The sequence below is a fragment of the Equus asinus genome, chromosome 3, assembly GCF_041296235.1.
Source record: "Equus asinus isolate D_3611 breed Donkey chromosome 3, EquAss-T2T_v2, whole genome shotgun sequence".
Lineage (NCBI taxonomy): Eukaryota > Metazoa > Chordata > Mammalia > Perissodactyla > Equidae > Equus > Equus asinus.
The window spans coordinates 158,425,783-158,444,025 of NC_091792.1; the positions used below are offsets into that span (position 1 = coordinate 158,425,783).

Sequence of the window (18,243 nt, forward strand, 5' to 3'; positions counted from 1 at the left end):
GGCGGGGCTGGCGGAGGGGCCGGGCCGCCCCCTTCCAGCGAGGGCAGGCGGGGCCGCGCCTTTAAATGCGGCCGGGCCCGCCGCCCGCAGACCGTTGGCCCGGAGGGAGCGGGCGCCTCTCCCGTCGCCGAGCCCCGGGCATGCCCCTGCGGTCCCGGCGCCCGCCCGCCTGAGCCGCCGGCGCATGTGGCCACGCGCCCGCCCGCGTCCCCTCCGTCGGCCCCCCGCGCCCGGCCCCCGCGCCGCCTCGGCGTCCCCGCTCGCCCAGGGCCGGTCCCCCGCGCTGCCGCCCGCCGCCATGGCCATGCAGGCGCGCGCGCTGCTCCTGGCCGCGCTGGCCGCGCTGGCGCTGGCCCGGGAGCCCCCGGCGGCACCGTGCCCCGCGCGCTGCGACGTGTCGCGGTGCCCGAGTCCGCGCTGCCCCGGCGGCTACGTGCCGGACCTCTGCAACTGCTGCCTGGTGTGCGCCGCCGGCGAGGGCGAGCCGTGCGGCCGCCCCCTCGACTCGCCGTGCGGGGAGAGCCTGGAGTGTGCGCGCGGCGTGTGCCGGTGCCGCTGGGCGCACGCCGTGTGTGGCACGGACGGGCACACCTACGCCAACGTGTGCGCGCTGCAGGCGGCCAGCCGCCGCGCGCTGCAGCTCTCGGGGACGCCCGTGCGCCAGCTGCAGAAGGGCGCGTGCCCGTCGGGTAAGCGCTCGGCCCCGGGCGGACCGGCGTGGGTGGGGTTAAGGGAGTGAAGCTTTCTCCTGGGGGAAGCTGAGGCTCAGCGCTAGAGCGGAGCCTCGAGGCCCACACTCCCTGGGAGCAAGTGGAAGGCTCTGTAGAAATCATTTAGCCAGCCCTCTGGTCTTCCAGGTGGGGAAACTGAGGCCCAGAGAGGTAAACTCCTGTCCCTGAGGTCACAAAAGTCGTGAAAGTGAACCCCGGGGCTCTCCTGACTAGAGAGGGGCCTTGTCCAGCTCTGGCATGTGCCGACCTACCTGTCTGCGCCTGGTTTTCGCCGTCCGTGTGTCCCTGCTCTGGCTGGGTGCTTGGTGGGAGGCAGTCCCAAATGGCCGTACATCTCCGGTCTGGGTACTGTCTTCAGTGGCATCCAGTGTTCTCTTTCTTCTTAACTGCACTTAAAACACGTGTCTCCAGAGGGCTGTTGGGGAGTGCCTGGCGAGCTGTGGGGTTCCTGGGCTGCTCAGGGCTCCCTGGGGAGAGGCTCTTGGGGTAGAGAGCTTCTGAGCCCCTCCAAACCCCAGAACAGCCCCTCCTGGCATGGACTTGGCTCTGGATTGCTTCTTGCCACACAGATTAATGCTGTGCACGGAAGAACATGCTAGAAAACCCTGCAGCCCCCTTATTTTGGGGGGGCACTTCTTGGTAATGCAGGCTCCCGTGTGGGTTCAGTAAGTCCTCATGGACGCCCTGTGCTGGGCCCTGAGTGCCCTCAGCCTCCGTCTGTAGGGGAGGGATGCTGACCGCCGGGGCAGGCTCTCGGCCCCCATGCGGGGGTGCCACAGGGCGCACAGCCCGGCAGCCCTAAGGGAGCGGGGTCCGACGCTGAGTCTTACGGGACGGACAAGGCTTCCAGGTAGCCGGAGGCACAGGCTCTGTGGGAAAAGGGGCTAGCACAAGCGCCACGTGGAGGCTTGCTGTGTGTGGGGAGCCGTGCTGGGGGAGCAGAGAGCCCAGAGCAGCACGTGTGTGGGGGCGTGTGGGGTGTGGGGGCGTGTGGGGTGTGCGTGCGTGTGTGTGTGTGACACCTGAGGCTGGGCAGGTCGGCAGGCTTGGGCTGACAGTGGCCATAAGCATCGGGCCAATGGCTTAGACTTCATCCGGTTGGCCAGGGCTTCCCACATTGTGTCGGGTATTCTGAAATAAGTGCCCTGTGACCCAAAAAGGTTGGGAAAGTAAGTGCCGGCCCTGCAGTGGGGATTCACGCCACACTGGAGTCTGTCAGAGGTTCTGAGAAAGCTCGCAGTGAGAACACACGCGCACGCACACACGGTGATAACGCCCAGGGCCTCCCGAGAGAATTCCAGCAGAGCTCTTCTTTCCTGGCACACTGGGGTTCCGGGGAGCCCCGTTTGGGAAGCACTGAGTGGGGTTCACTATGAGTATACGGGAGGGCCGTGGAGGGGCTTTAAGGGAAGTGAGGGTGGCGAGGTCAGCTTGTGTTTAGATTGTGCCCAGGAGACCAAGGGGCGAGGGCGTGTGCCCCTCGACGTCTCAGAGATGGGCATTTTCACTCGGCAAGTGCCTGCTGCCCCCCCGGGGTGGCCCGTCGGATTTGGGGCTCGGTACCCGCAGGCCCAGCTCGGGCCGCGCTGAAGGGTCTGAGAGGCGGAGGGCTCAGGGGGCCTGGCGCCTGCCCGCTGAGCTTGTTCGTGCCTGTGACCTCCCCGACCCCGACCATGCGGTGGACGCTGTTTGAATAAGGCACCAGGGCCCGGGGCGGGCCGGGAGGCTGGAGGTGGTCCAGGTTTGGACCTTCTCTGTGTGTTCTGCTGGCCCTGGGCTGGTGACAAGGGCTCTGCGCTGAGGAAGACCCCGTCCGTGCCCTCAAGAAACTTAGACGAAGCTGAGACTGGGAGGCAGCGCGGTGAGCACAGACAGGTGCAGACGGCGCTCAGCGGGCAGGAGGCCTGGGCAGGAGGGCGCGGGCGGGGTGTCCCGGCGCTTGGTACTGACGGCATGGCCTTGGGTCCTTGCCCCAGTTTCCTGGTCGGTCCGGTGGGGGTGACGGCGACGCCGTCTGGGGAGAACTGTTGCTGGGTGAGCGAGCCGAGGTGCGTGCCTCCGTGAGCATCCTTAGACCGGTCGCTATTCCGTGTGCTGTTCTCTGGGCCATGGCTGCCGCCACCGTCTCTGTGTCACCTGCCAAGGTCAGGGCTGCCTCTGTGCTGAGTGTGGAAGGTGAGCGGGAGGGCTCAGCCAAGGTGGGGAGCACGGCGAGGGGCGGGCAGAGCGGAGGCGGAGGGACCGGCCTCAGAGGCGCAGGATCCCGTCTGAGCCCAGGAGGTTGGGACATGGGGCGGGGACCCTCGGTGCGGGAGGCAGGGCTGGACGGCTCCGGTCTGCGAGCACCTTCACTCTGTGGTCTGTTGCTCCTGCTCTTGGGCCTCGTGCGAGCGCTGTCACCCCAGTGCACGGGGACCTCAGACACCCGGGCCTCCGCAGGGCCTCAGTGCAGGATCCCGTCCTCGTGGAAGGCTTGCTGGCGCAGGGTCTCTCGCCAGCGCCGTCTCACCTGCTCCACGAATCTGGTCCCCGCTCTCCACCGCGGATGCGCTCACTGGGCCCGGCTGGGATCTGGCTGGCATTGAAAGCTTCCTCTCGCTGGCCCCAGGCTTCCACGCGGGCCGGGACAACAGGCTCCCTGAGGTGTGGAGTCGGGTCCATCTGGCCCCCTGGCTCCATCGGGCTCAGCCCCGAGAGCATCACGGGCAGGGTCCCCTCTCTACGCTCCCCAGAGCCCGGCCAGAAGTCACTGGGTGACGTCCACACATAGTGGCCTCAGGGCATTTCCACACGGAAGTCCTGCCAGCTCGCCCCTCGCCTGGGCCGGCCACGTACCCTTTTGCCCCTGGTGGAGGGTCCCTACCTTCTCCTGTCCCCTGGAGTGCCCCTCCCTCCCCTCTCCGCCCTCGGCTCCTCCCCTCCTCCTGGCTCCCTTCAGCCCCGGGGGAGCTGTCCAGTCCCTCCTCCAGATGCTCCCAGGTGCTGATGACTCAGGGTCCTGTCTCCAGCCTGTCTCTTCCCTGAGCTGGACTCCTCTGTCCGCTGGCTAACAGTACTGACAGGAGGACCACCCCAGGCTAGTCCTTGGCTCAACCTTGAAATGTCCCCCCAGCCAGCCATGGCTCCTTCTTGCTCTGGCAACACAGTCTCCACAGGCTTCCCCACCTCCCTCATCCTCCCTCTGGTCACTTCTCCACACAGCAGCCAGCATAACCTTGATAAATCCGTCTTGCTCGTCACTGGTGGGGCCCCCTCGGCAGCTCCCCAACTCTTGCCGTGACCCACAAGGCCCTGTGCCATCTGGCCCCTTCACACCCCTGTAAGGCCATCTCATCCTCTATACTCCAGCCACTCTGGTCTCTTTCGTACCTCAGGGTCTTTGCACATGCTTTCCCCGATGCTGGAATTCCCATTGTCTCACCATCCTCTCCCCTCATCCTGCCTTGGCCTGGGTGACCCACCACCGCTGAGCTGCCTTCCCTGCCCGCCATGTCCACGTCCTCCCTTCACTAGCCTCACGAGGGCCCCTGGGGTCTCCTCTAGACCCCTCACACCACCTGTTGATGCCATGCCTTTTCTCCATCTCCACCGGGCTCTGAGCCCCACAGGGTGGCGCCCTGGTCCAGTGCCTGGCGCACAGTCAGTGCTGTGGAATGAATAGATGGCCCCTGTGATGTGTGAGTGTCCTATGACCCTCCCCACGCTCCTTGCACACCCCCCAGGGCCAGGGGCTCACCACCTCTCCAGGGAGCCCTTGCCTGGTGCCGCCTCTGCCTTAGGGATAGCGTGGCTCCGTGTCTGTCAGTGGGGTGAAAGAAGGAAAGAAGGGGCTTGGGGGCTCTGTGCAGAGGAGAGGGTCCCTTGCACTTAACCGGAGCTCTGGGTCCTTGGGCCTCTCGGCCTGCAGCTGCCGACTAGACGGCCTGGGAGTGCGCAGTCGCGGGGCTGGGAGCCCGGCGGCTTCACGAGGTGGCGTCTAATAGCTCGGGTTGTGCGCCCGCGGCAGGTTCCAAGGGTGCCCTCGGCTTGACTTACTCAAGAGCTTTGCTTGGCTTTTGACTTTTAATCCTCTGAGTGGCTTCCTGGGGCTGCGCCTGTCTTGGACTTCAGCCTTTGGGCCTAAGCAGCGGGATGACGCCTGCCCTCCTCTCTGCGCCCCTCCCCGCGCGGGGACAGCAGAGCGGAGGGCACATCTGACCGTCCAGGGACTCTGAGGCCTCGGCGCCCAGGGGTTGGGAGCCTGGAGTGCAGCCCGGGAGGAGCTTCGGGGCCCAGGCCCTGTGCAGCTGGCCTTTCCCGCCAGGGCTTGGCCCAGGGAGCACCCTCGCCCTCCGCACCTCACCTGCCAGCCTCGGGCTATGGCTGGGACCCCACGGCACCCCTGGGGGTCTGCCTGCCAGGCCTCTCCCTGTGCCATGCACCTCCACACAAGGGCCCGAGGGGGCATTATGAGACTCCATCTCCCCGCCCCGGAAGCCTGGCTGTGGCTCCCCCTGCCTTCAGGATCAAGCACAGACTTCTGCGGCGGCCTGCAGGCTCGGTGCACTCTGGCCTCTGCTCTCTGCCCCCCATCGCCACCACCCAGCACAGCCCCATGAAATCCCCGATCCCACGTTGTGAGGGACAGACGTGTAGAACCCAGGCAAGGAAGAAACCACCTCCAGGATGGGGAGAGGTGTAGGTCAGGGAGGGCTTCCTGGAGGAGGTGGCATCTAAACAGCCACAGGAGGTGGGCACAAAGGGAGGACAGCAGGAGACGCCGAGTACGGGCTCATGCCCGATGCAGGGCCAGGAGGGTGACCCAACCTGGGAGGTGAGGACCCTGGAAGGTTGACGAGTAACCAGCGTGCAAAGTGGGTGTGGGGGCTCAGCTCAAGGGGCCCAGTGCCCTGGGCAGGGTGAGCTGATGAGGCCTGAGCCAGGGAGGTGGCCGAGGGGGCGGGCTCCAGAGGCACTAGGATCTCAGGGCTCGGGGCAGGGGGGTGTCAGGGTGGGTGGAGGGCCCGCCTGGAGGGGTGGGTGTGAGGACGGGTTCAGATTAGGTCCCGGCGGGGGTCTGGCGTGGATGATGTCCAGTGGGGGACAGCCTTCTGTGGCGCAAGCCTGGCTGGCGAGTGGCCCCGTGTGCGTCGGTGGCCGTGGGGCTGCGTCTCTGCGTCACCGGGAGCGCGGACCAGGGCTTGGGACCGGGCAGCAGGCCCATCCTCCCCAGCAGGCCCGTGGAGCCTGCCCCGCCCAGCCCACACGCAGGTCCCAGTCTCACCTCCAGGTCCACTTCCAAGGGGGCCCGGAGGGGACCGCCAGCCACTTGGGGATGAGCAGCGCTGCCCCGATGTGGTCAGACCGTGAGCACTGTGCTGGGACAGCTGAGCCCGAGTGTGCCAGGGTCCACCCGCTGGCTTCTCTGCCTGGCCTGGCATACACCCTCACCGTCCGCCAGCTCACCGGCCAGCAGCTTGGGGGAAACGAGGCCGGGGGGTGACTCGCTTGGCCCCCTGGAGGCCTGGGGTTCATGTGGACCGGACAAGGGGGTGAGGGGCAGCTGGCCAGGAGAGCCGACCTGTCCTGCCCGAGAGTTTGAACGCCGCCACCTCCCAGAGCTGCTTTGAAGGACAGGAGCCAGCGGGGTCACAGGGTCAAGGGTGGACCCCAGGCTTGTGCTCTGGGCTCACGAAACCTTGAACACTCGTCGTTGGGGTGTTTGTGTCATGGCCCTTCTTAAGAAAAGGCTCAGCTAGGGCAGGGAGCTGCCCCAGGTCCCTCAGGTGGGGAGGGACAGCTCTGCCCTGAGCCCGGGTCCCCTGATTTTCCCACTATGAGGGCTCTGCTCGCTCGGCTGGCCTCCAGCACCTTGAGGAAGTGGCCTCTCTGCTTGGTTTTGTTAAGGGTGTTGAACAGGTGGGTAAGAAAGAGAATGAATCACAGACCCTTGTCCTCAGCGCATGAAGATGCGTATGTGAGTGTCCCAAACCGAACGCCAGGTCTAATGCAGGGGGAGCAGGTGGCCCCCTGGAGTTGTGCAGTGCACAACCTGCCCTACTGTATGATTTAGCCCCTCTACTGCGTAACCGACAGAGCTAGGATGGAGACCCAGTTCTGTTCCCCACGTCTGGCTGCTCAGGCGTGCGTCCCAGCTCCACTGCTTCCCGTGGCGAGACCTGGCGTGTCTCCTAATCTCGCTGCATCTCAGTGTCCTTGTCTGTGAAGTGGGGGTAAGAGCTGTTCCCTCCTCACAGGGTCAGCGGACAGTCAACTAGTTAATGAACTGAAAGTACTTTGCACAGCGTGCGAACAGACCTGAGTGTTGACAGGTGGAGTCAGGGAGGGGAAGGAAAGGAGGAGAGGCAGCGAGAGGGGAGGGAGCTGGAAGGGGAGCTCCACGGGCCCCATCCAGTCCCCATGTCACAGCAGAGGACCCTGAGCCCAGGGGGTCAGCCGATGGACCAGTCAAGGCAGGGAGGGCTTCCTGTAAGCGGCAGGCTAGGGGCTGGCCCCAGCGTGGCATCCATGGCTCGGGCGGCCCTGGAAGTGGCCCGGAGCCCCCGTGGCCTGCGGGACCCCTTTGATAAAGCACAGCAAGCTGGTGGCAGGGCCTCCTCCACGGGGCTGGCTGCAGCCCCAGCAGAGTGTCACAGCCAGAGGAGCCAGGCTGGCCCCAAGCCGAGGGCTGGCTGAGGCTGGGCTCCCCTGGGGGCCGCACAGCCAGTCACGCTGGCCGAGGACCAGCACGGAGTAGGGGAAGTGACTGGGGTCGGGGGTCAAGGGAGCTGGCCGCGGGCCTTGGGTGGGTCTTGTGACCCCCCTGAGCCTGTTCCCTGCTCTGCAAAGTGGGCTGACCGCTCCCGCCTTGCAGAGTTGCTGCGAGGATTCGGCCCTGGACCCTGGCGGAGGAGGCGGTGTGACGCTCGGCCTGGGCTGCAGCCCTCGGCCCTGCCTTCCAGGGACGGGAGCCTGGGGCCCGAGGGCTGCAGACAGCAGCACGGCCCCCCCGGGAGCCACCGCGGGATCTGAAGCCACCATCCGCGGCTGGGGGAGATGGGTCACTTGGGGACAGGCGAGTCTTCAAGAGAAAGAAAAACACAAGGAGCCAGCCTGGGAGCTAATTAGACCGGAGGCGGCCCGGGGCTTCAAAGCCCGCCCCTCGTGGGCGCTGGGCCTGGGGCTGGAGGCCGTGAAGGCAGCCCCCCCACCCCCCCAGGACCGCTCCTCTGACCCCACAGGACATTCACGCCCCTGCTCGCTCACTCGCTCATGTTCCTGCTGCTCGCAGAGCCCAGGCCGCGGGACAGTCCAGAGGGACAAGCCTTGGGGGCTTATGAGGTGCTGTGGGAGGCAGAGGCAGAGAGCGGTCGCAGCCTGTCGGGTCAGGGCAGCGCCCGGAGGAGGTGTGCTGTCTGGGCGTACAGGGGGACTTGACTATGCAAAGGCACGGTGACGCTTAGGAGCATGTGCTTAGGGAACGGGAGCCGAGGGCACCGAGGGGAGAATGGCAGTAGATGGGGCTCCAGGTGTCAGTGGGACCCGGACACCCAGGTCCTTCCTGCATTGCTAAGAAGGTGCCGTCTGGTCTGCAGGCTGTGGTCAGCATTGTAGACAGATGGACGCAGCCTGGGACCTTGCGGTCATCCGCTGACGGCCCCTCCTCCCCAGCTCATAGCTAACCACTGGGTGACAGAGGGGCTTCAGATTGCAGGGGGCAATAGAAAGAGGGGCAATGACCTTGGAGTTAGAGGAACAGAACTGGGTCTCGGTCCTGGTTCTCCCCACTATGAGCTGGAGGGGCACTGCATAGAGTTGAGCAGGCTGTGCACTGTACAACCCCAGGGGAAGCCAGTCACGCTGTGATCTTTGCTAATAACGCTCCTGGAGTTGTGCAGTACGCCACCTGTGCAGCAGTACAGAGCAGCCCCGTAGGGTGTCCAGGCCAGTCGCTTTCCTGCTCTGGGCTTCCATTTCCCCCTCTGTTCCATGGCACTCGTGACTGTCCAGAGCTGGCACATGGTGGTCCCCTTGCAGGACTGTCACTGTCCCCAGCCCTCTGGAAGCCCTGTCAGGATGCAGGAACGCTGGTGGTGGAGCCCCAGCCCCACTCCTCTCCCAGCTGGCTCCTGTCCAGTGTCCCTGTCCTGGCTGCGCCCCTTCCTCTCCCTGGAGGCCCCGCCGGACACCTGGCCCCCAGTGCTTTGCTCTGTGTCAAGCTCCTCCCGACTGAAACTTCCGAGGCCTGTGGATTTCAGTTTATTTTTGAAAAACAAAAAAAAATGCTCCCAGCTGCATCTGGCCAAGGCTGACTGTTGACTTCAGAGCTTTGGCTCGAGGACGAGGTGGGGGTGGGGTTGTCAAAACCCCCAAATAAACAGAGTCTGCTTCCCAGCCCTGGGCCGAGGTTTTCGTGTGGAAGGAGGCGGTGGGAAGGCCTCCCTGCCCACTGATTCAGGGGTGACTCATCTCCTGTGGAGGACCAGGAAACGGCCGGCCCCCCACCCCCACCCCCCACCCACCACCCACCACGGCGGCTTAAAGGGACAGAGCCTGGCAGGCCCCGTGGCATCAGCGGCCCACCCTGGGGGGCCCCAGGCCCCAGGGTCAGGGAGGGCGCGGGCTCTGAAGTCCACAGGACCTGGGGCCAGTGGGCAGGCCTGCCCCCCCCCCCCATCACAACAACCTCCGCTGCCAGCCTTAGTTTCCTGGGACCTAAGATGGGCCACTGATGCCACTCTTGTGAGGCTGCTCCTCACGGGACTTGTTAATAGGCTGAACAGTGTTCTTTGTGGTGGAGTTTGTAGACCTACTGTGTGCTGCATCAGAGAGGGTCAGGGCAGCATCCTTGTCCCCTCTCCCTCCCTCCCTCGATCCTCTTCTCCTCCCTCCCTCCTTCCATCTCTCCTTCCCTCTCTCTCTCCCTCCTTCCTGTCCTCCATGAGCCTGCTGGGCTCCCCTGTGCTGGTTGCTGCTCAGCTGTGGGAGGAGCCAGACCTGTCTCTGTCCCAAAGGAGCTGGTGTCTGGGCTGGAGGTGAGGCAGGCGGGCTTCTTCTCGGAGCCCACACTAGAAAGGGAAGCCTTGGGGCAGAGGCCGTTGGGTCGGGACCTCAGCTGCCTGCGTGGAGCCAGGGTCTGTACTCGCCCTGCGGCCCTGGCCAGGCGGAGGGCCGCGGCAGAGCCTTCCAGCGCCCTGTGGAAGGCTGAGCCTCGGCTCAGGACTCCCTCATCAGTCACGTCGTCCCTCCGCCTGTGTTTTCCAGCTGGGCCCAGTTTGGAGCCTGCCAGGTCCGTCTGCAGCTGCCTTCATGCGTGACGCTGCCTTTGCACACACTGTTCCAGGCCCAGGTCGGGGACACTGCTGGCTTCCCTCTGTCCCCTCGCTGGTTACACCGTGCTGTGCCTGGCCGGTCACTGGCCTGGACCTGGCGCAGGGTGCGCCCGGAAGGCCCTCGGCACGCGTGGACGGAATACACTCCCACAAAGCGAGTGCTGTAGGCCAGGCCCGGTGCTGGGAGCCCCGGGAGGGAGAGGCCCGCACTCCCTGACGGGGAGAAGCCTATGGGGGCTGCCTGGAGGAGGCGGGACTTGGGCTGGGACGACAGAGTGTGGCTGATGGAGCAGAAACTCAACAGGTTGCACAGTGGGGAGGGGTGACACCCGCCCGGATGCTTGCCCAGCACAGCATGGGGTGGGGGCACGAGCCTTAGCCGGGCTGGGCCTGGCGCCCGTGGGGGAGCCGCCGACCTGCCAGCCCTCCCTCCGAGGGAGGGGCCGTGGGTTGGGGCCTTGGGGGTCGGGGCTGTGGGGACGGCCTGGCAGGCGCGTCCTGTCCCAGAACCAGGCTGGCACCGCAGGCTTGGTGCCCACCTTCCTTCCCCGCCTGGAAGCCCGACAGGATGGTGCGGCGCCCCCCTCGGGGTGCACAGCCGGGCTCAGCCCACCGCTGCCTGGCCTCACCTGCTGAGCTTCCAGGAGGACCCGCAATCCTGCTTGGGGGCACACATACCCAGAGGGGCTTGCCCCTGACCGTGACCTCTGAACCTTGAACCCTGCCCGGACCCGACAGGCAGCCCTCGACTCCACTGACCACAGCAGGCTGGCCTCCGCGGCCGGGTGGGTGCGCCCTCCTTGCCACCCTGACCCCGCAGAGCCTGCAGCCAGCTCTCCTGTGGGCCCCAAGTCCCAGCTCAGGCTGAAGGGACACTCAGGGCCTTGGGGGGGGGGGCCCGCGGGGGGAGGCAAGGGCCCCGAAGGAATGGAGCCCTGGGCGGCCGGTGGTCCTCCTCTGCCAGGCATGTGTCTTGGTTCGAGGGAGTGTGTCTCCCTGAGCCTCAGTTTCCCCCCTTTAGAGTGGAGACAGTGGCCTCGGCCAGCAGGAGGTTGGTGGGGCTGCAGGTCGGGCTGCATTGGCCCGTAGTGCGTGCAGCCCTGACCAAGGGCCCAGGCTGCCCCCGTGGCTGCTCTCCACATTGGCCTCCCCTCCCTCCAGACAATCCGGAAAACCAGATTTCCTCCCCTCCTGACGTTCAGTCGCTTCCCAGAGATCAGCAAGAAAAGCAGTGCCTGCAACATTGGCCTCCTCAGGCCGGGCCCTCCTTGCTCACACCTGGCAGGGTGGCAGGGTGGGTGGTGGGGCCCCCTGGGCAGGGAGCTTCACAGTGCAGGTCATGTTCATCCCCGCTTCCCTCAGGCTGGGGTGGGGGTCCAGGAAGGGGATCTTCAGTCTCATTTTTCCCATGAGCTGTTGGGGCTCAGAGAGGGTAAGTGATTTGCCTGAAGCCACACAGCTGGAGGGCAGCGGTGCTCAGCCCAGCCCAGGGTGCTCGACTCTCATTCCAACGCTGCTTCCAGGCCCCAGGAGCCCCTTACAAGGTGCGCTGGGCAGCGTGGGTTCCAGGTGGCGCCCGCCTCTTGCAGGGACCTGGGAGACCTCAGTGCATGCCTGAGCAGGGAGACCAAAGGGCTCTGGGCCTCGTGCCACCCACACGCCTGTGGTCCCGGCAGGCAGCAGCCCCAGCTGCTGACAGCAGCAGAAATCTGAGGCCTGGCAAGTCAGACTGGGGCGTGGCCAAGTGAGGCGCAGACTGGGGGCGCTGGCAGCTCGGACCTTGGCAGCCCAGAGTGGCCCTGGAGGGGGCCACACTGTGGCCAGGCGAGGACAGCTCAGAAGGGACCACCTGGGGCTTCTGCTGTACCCTCGTCCGTCACTGCACCAGCCCAAGGGCTGGAGGGCTGGACCAGAGCCAGCAAGGGGAGGGGACGGTGTTCTTGTGCCAGGTCATGGCTGTTTATGAGACAAAGGCAAAGGCCCAGGGGGACCGGCTCAGATCCAGCCTGAGCATCACGTCACTGCTGTGCAGCCCCAGGGCGAGTGTCCTAACCTCTCTTGGCCTCCTGCCAGCCTGGGGATGTCAGGAAGCTCAGCTTTAACCGTTCTTGAGGCAAGCACGCCCTCCTTCCCAAATGTCTGGGTGTCACTGCGTCGCGGAGCCTGGGGTGTCCCAAGGGTTCTGAACCCTGTGGGGTCTCAGGTGGGGCCTCCTCGTCCCTCCCCCTGGGCGGGGTTCAGGGCGGTGTCTGGGTTTCCCTCACGCACCTGGTTCTTCCTGCCAGTGTAGGTCTCCACCAGCTGACCAGCCCGCGGTACAAGTTCAACTTCATCGCGGACGTGGTGGAGAAGATCGCGCCGGCCGTGGTCCACATAGAGCTCTTCCTGAGGTGCGTGAGCCCCGCGAGGTGTCCCCTCGTCTGCTGGGCCCAGACTAGGCTCGATTCTAGCCCTGGGGGGGGCGTTGAAACCAGGGGGGCTTGGGGTGAGGCGGAGCTCACGCTGACCCCCATGCCCCTGGGGAGGACGCACCCTCTCTGACTCGGGTATCCTCGCCTGGGGAAATGACAGGCGCCTCGTGCCTCACGGAGCTGTGGGCGCTGAGCAGGTGCAGAGTGGGTGGCAGCTGTGGGTCTCATCCATCCTCCATCATCCATCATCCAACCAGTTCCATCGGGCACCTGCTGTGTGACTGTTCCAGAGGGGCCGCCGGGTAAAGTGCAGAGAACAAATAACCACGTTATGGACGACGATGGAAGGGCTGAGCCGTGGAGAAGAGCGGTCATGCAGGAGGGCGGGCCATCAGAACGCTGGGGAAGGGGCGCCCTGCGCAACTGGGGTTCAGGGAGGCCCCACTGATCCAAGTTGGAGCAGACACCGGGGGAGGTACCCAGAGGACGTGTGGAGTCGGGGGTGGCCCAGCTCGCAGCAAGGTGCCAAAGTCTGCCTGTTCCAGGTCACGAATAAGGCCAGTGTGGCCGGAGTGGGGGACAAGGTGGATGATGACCACCCCTCCAGCCTCAGTCTCCTCATCCGGGCCCTCCTGGGCTCTGGTGACACCCCACGAGGGACTAGCGTGCTGTGGAGGACCAGTCCATGCATTTTTCCCTCTCCTGCTGTTCCCGTGGCCTGGACACCCTCTGCCCACCGCGTTGTCCAGGACCTCTTCGGTTGGACTAGCTGTAGGCATCCAAAGCTGCATGTCATGGAAAGACGAGGCCGCCAGCTGAGAGCAGGGTGGGCGGCCATGGCCACACGTTGCTGAGCAGCAGTCGGGCCACTTCTGGCCTCAGGGCTCTGCTCCACGGCGCGACCTCCCTCAGCCTCGCTCAGACGCTCACCGCGTCCCCGGCCCTCCCCTGTTGGCCAGCTGGGACGGGCGGCCCCCAGTGACACAGGACGAGAACCTGAGTGAGGAGGTTCTTGGTTTCCCACCAGACAGACCTCTTCCGGGCAGGGACTGCATCGAAGTCGTCCCGAAGTCCCCAGAGCCCAGGGTCTGCCCCAGAGTGGTGGCTCAGTGAGGGAGTGGGCGTGCGAATGGATGAGTGGGTGTGTGAATGGATGAGTGTGTGAGTGAGTGTGTGAATGGATGAGTGTGTGAATGAATGTGTGAGTGTGTGAATGGATGAGTGTGTGAGTGAGTGTGTGAATGGATGAGTGTGTGAATGAATGTGTGTGAGTGTGTGAATGGATGAGTGTGGGAGTGAGTGGGTGTGTGAATGGATGAGTGTGTGAGTGTGTGTGTGAATGGATGAGTGTGTGAGTGAGTGTGTGAATGAATGTGTGTGAGTGTGTGAATGGATGAGTGTGGGAGTGAGTGAGTGAGTGTGTGAATGGATGAGTGTGTGAGTGTGTGAATGGATGAGAGTGAGAGTGTGTGTGTGAATGAATGTGTGTGAGTGTGTGAATGGATGAGTGTGCGAGTGTGTGTGTGAATGAATGTGTGTGAGTGTGTGAATGGATGAGTGTGGGAGTGAGTGAGTGGGTGTGTGAATGGATGAGTGTGTGAGTGAGTGAGTGGGTGTGTGAATGGATGAGTGTGGGAGTGAGTGAGTGAGTGTGTGAATGGATGAGTGTGTGAGTGTGTGAATGGATGAGAGTGAGAGTGTGTGTGAATGAATGTGTGTGAGTGTGTGAATGGATGAGTGTGGGAGTGAGTGAGTGGGTGTGTGAATGGATGAGTGTGTGAGTGAGTGAGTGGGTGTGTGAATGGATGAGTGTGTGAGTGAGTGAGTGGGTGTGTGAATGGATGAGTGTGGGAGTGAGTGAGTGTGTGTGTGAATGGATGAGTGTGGGAGTGAGTGAGTGGGTGTGTGAATGGATGAGCGTGGGAGTGAGTGTGTGAATGGATGAGTGTGAGTGTGTGTGAATGGATGAGTGTGTGAGTGTGTGAATGGATGAGTGTGGGAGTGAGTGAGTGGGTGTGTGAATGGATGAGTGTGTGAGTGGGTGTGTGAATGGATGAGAGTGAGAGTGTGTGTGTGAATGAATGTGTGTGAGTGTGTGAATGGATGAGTGTGTGTGTGAGTGTGTGAATGGATGAGTGTGTGTGTGAGTGGGTGTGTGAATGGATGAGTGTGGGAGTGAGTGAGTGAGTGTGTGAATGGATGACTGTGGGAGTGGGTGGGTGTGTGAATGGATGAGTGTGGGAGTGAGTGAGTGAGTGTGTGAATGGATGAGCGTGGGTGTGTGAATGGATGAGTGTGGGAGTGAGTGAGTGAGTGTGTGAATGGATGACTGTGGGAGTGGGTGGGTGTGTGAATGGATGAGTGTGGGAGTGAGTGGGTGTGTGAATGGATGAGTGTGGGAGTGGGTGGGTGTGTGAATGGATGAGCGTGGGAGTGAGTGAATGGATGAAGGGATAGATGACTGACTGGAGGAGCGAACGAGCGAATGAGTACCTGAACGTACTGTGGAGGAATGCATGAATGAGGGAATTGACAATAGACAGAATGAATGAGTGGATGAGTGAATGAATGGTGAAGGAATGAATCAGAAGGGAAGCAGTGAGCAGTGCAAGCTACCCCCTTGCAGAGACAGGGCCCAGACCCCCTCCTTCCGCCCCTGGTCCCCCCGCCCCCACGCACCCCTCCCCCTCCTCCCCTGATCACAGGGCCCGTCTAGGGACCCCGAAGGCTGCTGCCCTGCAGACTGGTGGCCCCGGAATCCTGGGGTCTCTTCCCAAGTCGACTTCAACACTCTACAGAGAAGACGTTGACAGCGTGGCCTTGCCAGTTCAAAGTGTTTCTTGCGTCCGTCTGTCTTCCCTTTGGCCCGTGTGTGGGAGGGGCCCGCACACAGCCCAGATGAGGCTCGCAGGGTCAGAGCCCCTTTCCACCCTGAGGGCTCGGAGGGAGCTGGCTCGTGTGCGCCGTTCCACTGGAGGGGACAGTCACCACAGGCCGCGACTCCAGGGCCTTGTTTGTCCTCACAGCACCTTCCCCGAGGGCTGGGGGCCGGCCAGAGCCACTATGCTGACCCCGAGGCACGGAGGCCCGTGGAGGTCTCCGGGAGTGGGCAGAGCTGGCTACACCCTGATTCCTGGTCCCAGCACAGGGCCCCCTGCCTGCTGGGTGTGGAGCTTGCCCAGTGGGAGCCCTTGTCACAGGCATCTCTGTCCCCCATCTCTGGAGGCCAAGGACTGGGCTCCCCATGGACGCTGCTCCCTGGGGGCGAGTGGACCAATGGCCTGCGTGCACTGTCAAAACACCTACTGTGTCCTGGCCCTGTCTGCTGCCTTGCCCACATTTTTCAAAACAGCCCCGGTGCACGCCCACCTCACAGAGGCCCAGCTCCCCCCCCAGCGCTGACGGATCATGTGTGCAGGCACCGTGCCCCGAGGCCCTTCCACTCTGGTGCCCTCAGCATCTTCCTGTGAACCCCAGAAGGCGGGCTTTCCTGTTCCGGTTTTCTGGATGTGGAAGCAGAGGCCTGGAAACTTCCCCAGGCTCACAGAGCCCCTGAGTGCTGGGTTGGGGGGCCCCCAGGTCTCTCAGACCCCAGAGCCGAGCCCGTCCTTCTGCAGCACGCTGACCCCTCACGGCCCTCGCCTCGGGCACAGACCCTGAGACGGAGTCACAACCGGACGTGAGAAGTGGCACGCCCCTGGCCTTGCAGGTGGCTCGGACAGGGGCAGTATCTCTCCAGAGGCCCTGGGCGCCAGGCTCCAGCCAGCTAGTTGCCAACTGCGGCCCGGCCGGGCGGCAGCAACACAGTGTCCCGTCAGCCTCGGAGGCAGATGTCTGAGCCGGTGGGCGGGTGAGGCTGAGGCAGGCTGATCCCAGATGCAAATGATGACCACTGACCATGGCCCCGGGGGTGACCCTGACCCAGGCGAGGAGGCCTCTGGGCGGCCTGGACCCTTCTGCAGATAGGCGCCGAATGCTACACGCGTCAGGCCAGGTTTCTGGAGGCACTGGGGGCAGCTCCCGCCCAGGGCCCACGTGGACTTGGGTGGAAAGATGCTGTGGTCGCCTTGCAAGGGAGCCGAGTGGCCGGGCCGCTTGCTTCAAACCCCTGCTCTGCCCTTTGCCTGTCCAACCCAGGCAAGTGGTTCACGTTGCTAGGCCTGTTTCCCTGCTTGTAAACTGGAAACCTACCTGCCTCGTAGGGTGGCCATGGGTGGGAAACGAGTTCATCCCTGGCTCAGAGGCAGCTCTTGGTGCTGTTAGCCGCTGTCACCTGTCCTGTCGGCCGAGGCAGGGCTTCTGGGCCCGCCGAGACTCACCTCCCTGGGGGACGCCGCCCCTCTGTGCTTCCTCTCCCGCACGACTGCCAGCCCCTTCGGCCCGTTTGTCTCTCTCCTCTCTGCTGAGCAGCCTCAGACACTGAGCTCCTGCTCCGTCCAGGCCTGTGCTGGGATCCCAGAGGTGTCCTGCCCAGGAGAAGGTCCTGAGCTGTGTCCGTCCCCAGAGGGGGCTGTGACTCCTCCCCAGAGGGCTCCGGCGAGGGCTGAGCATTGTCCCCGTCAGGGAATACTGACCTCGGGCCCCACGCCAGCTGCATGGCCCATTCGGTCCCATTTCACGGAGGCACATGCCAAGGCTGGGTGTCACCTTATGTCTGTGGGCACTTGTCCCGTCCTGCCACATCTAGTGCTCCCCGTCCCCCTGTGTCCTCGGAAGCATGGCGCCTCGTGCGGAGTTTGCTGAGCAGAGCCCAGCACCAGCTCTGCTTGTCCACCATTAGGGGCTTTCAGGCAGGCATCCCGAGGGGAGGGGCCGGCGGGAGGTGGGAGCCTGTCCCCTCAGTGCTTACCCTCTCTGCCTAGTCAGAGATCTGGAAACTGGCATCCTCTGGGCTTTGTGACAGTCCCAGTGGATGCTGTGTGCACCTCAGTCATTTTCCTTTGTGCCAGTGACAGCCGTGTTTGTTGAGTGCATTCTGGGCGTCACTCAGCGGGGTGGGTGCTATTGTTCCATTTCCTGGATGGGGAGACCGAGGCTCAGAGATTAAATGACCCGCCTGTGGTCAGGCAGACAGGGAGTGGGGCCTGGACCTGAGACTGGAACCTGGGCTGTCTGGCTCTGGTGCTCTGATGTTGGGGTGGCTGTGCCTGCTGTTGGCATCACAGGCCCAACATTTATGGGCCTCACATCCAACTGGCAAACTGCAAGTCAGAGATTATCATCCCCTCCTTACAGCTGTGAAATGGGTCTAGACCTAAGCAACCCGGCGAAGGCCACAGCAGTAAGTGTGGGCCCAGTGGCCTCCAAGCCCATGTCCTCTACCCCCACCCTGGCTCTGCTCCTCGCCTGCTGGCCCACGGCTGTGTGACCCCTGTCTGAGTGCACACCCACCCTGAACGCCCGCCATGCTCATCTCCCCGCAGACACCCCCTGTTCGGCCGCAACGTGCCCCTGTCCAGCGGCTCGGGCTTCATCATGTCGGAGGCCGGCTTGATCGTCACCAACGCCCACGTGGTGTCCAGCACCAACTCCGTCTCAGGCCGGCAGCAGCTCAAGGTGCAGCTGCAGAACGGCGACACCTACGAGGCCACCATCCAAGACATCGACAAGAAGTCGGACATCGCCACCATCAAGATCCACCCCAAAGTGAGTGGGCCGCGGGGTGGGGGGCGTCTTCCCAGACCCCAGAGCTCAGAGATGCACCAGCCCAACCTTCCCACTGGACACTTGGAGGACTGAGGCCCAGGGGGGACCAGCTGCTTGTCCCCTGTCATGGGTCAAGTCAGACTG

At 64.0% G+C, this 18,243-nt stretch overlaps 1 protein-coding gene across 3 annotated transcripts in view; it reads left to right on the forward strand.

Annotated features, from left to right (window-relative positions):
- The first annotated feature begins 304 nt into the window (after window positions 1–304).
- Window positions 305–18,243, forward strand: part of HTRA3 (HtrA serine peptidase 3) — a 38,073-nt gene continuing 20,134 nt past the window's right edge. For all 3 annotated transcript variants that reach the window (XM_014855254.3, XM_044767895.2, XM_044767894.2), the window contains exons 1-3: window positions 305–689; window positions 12,333–12,432; window positions 17,877–18,099. In XM_014855254.3, the coding sequence (XP_014710740.3) occupies window positions 305–689; window positions 12,333–12,432; window positions 17,877–18,099 (708 nt within the window). The remainder of the gene's footprint in view (window positions 690–12,332; window positions 12,433–17,876; window positions 18,100–18,243) is intronic.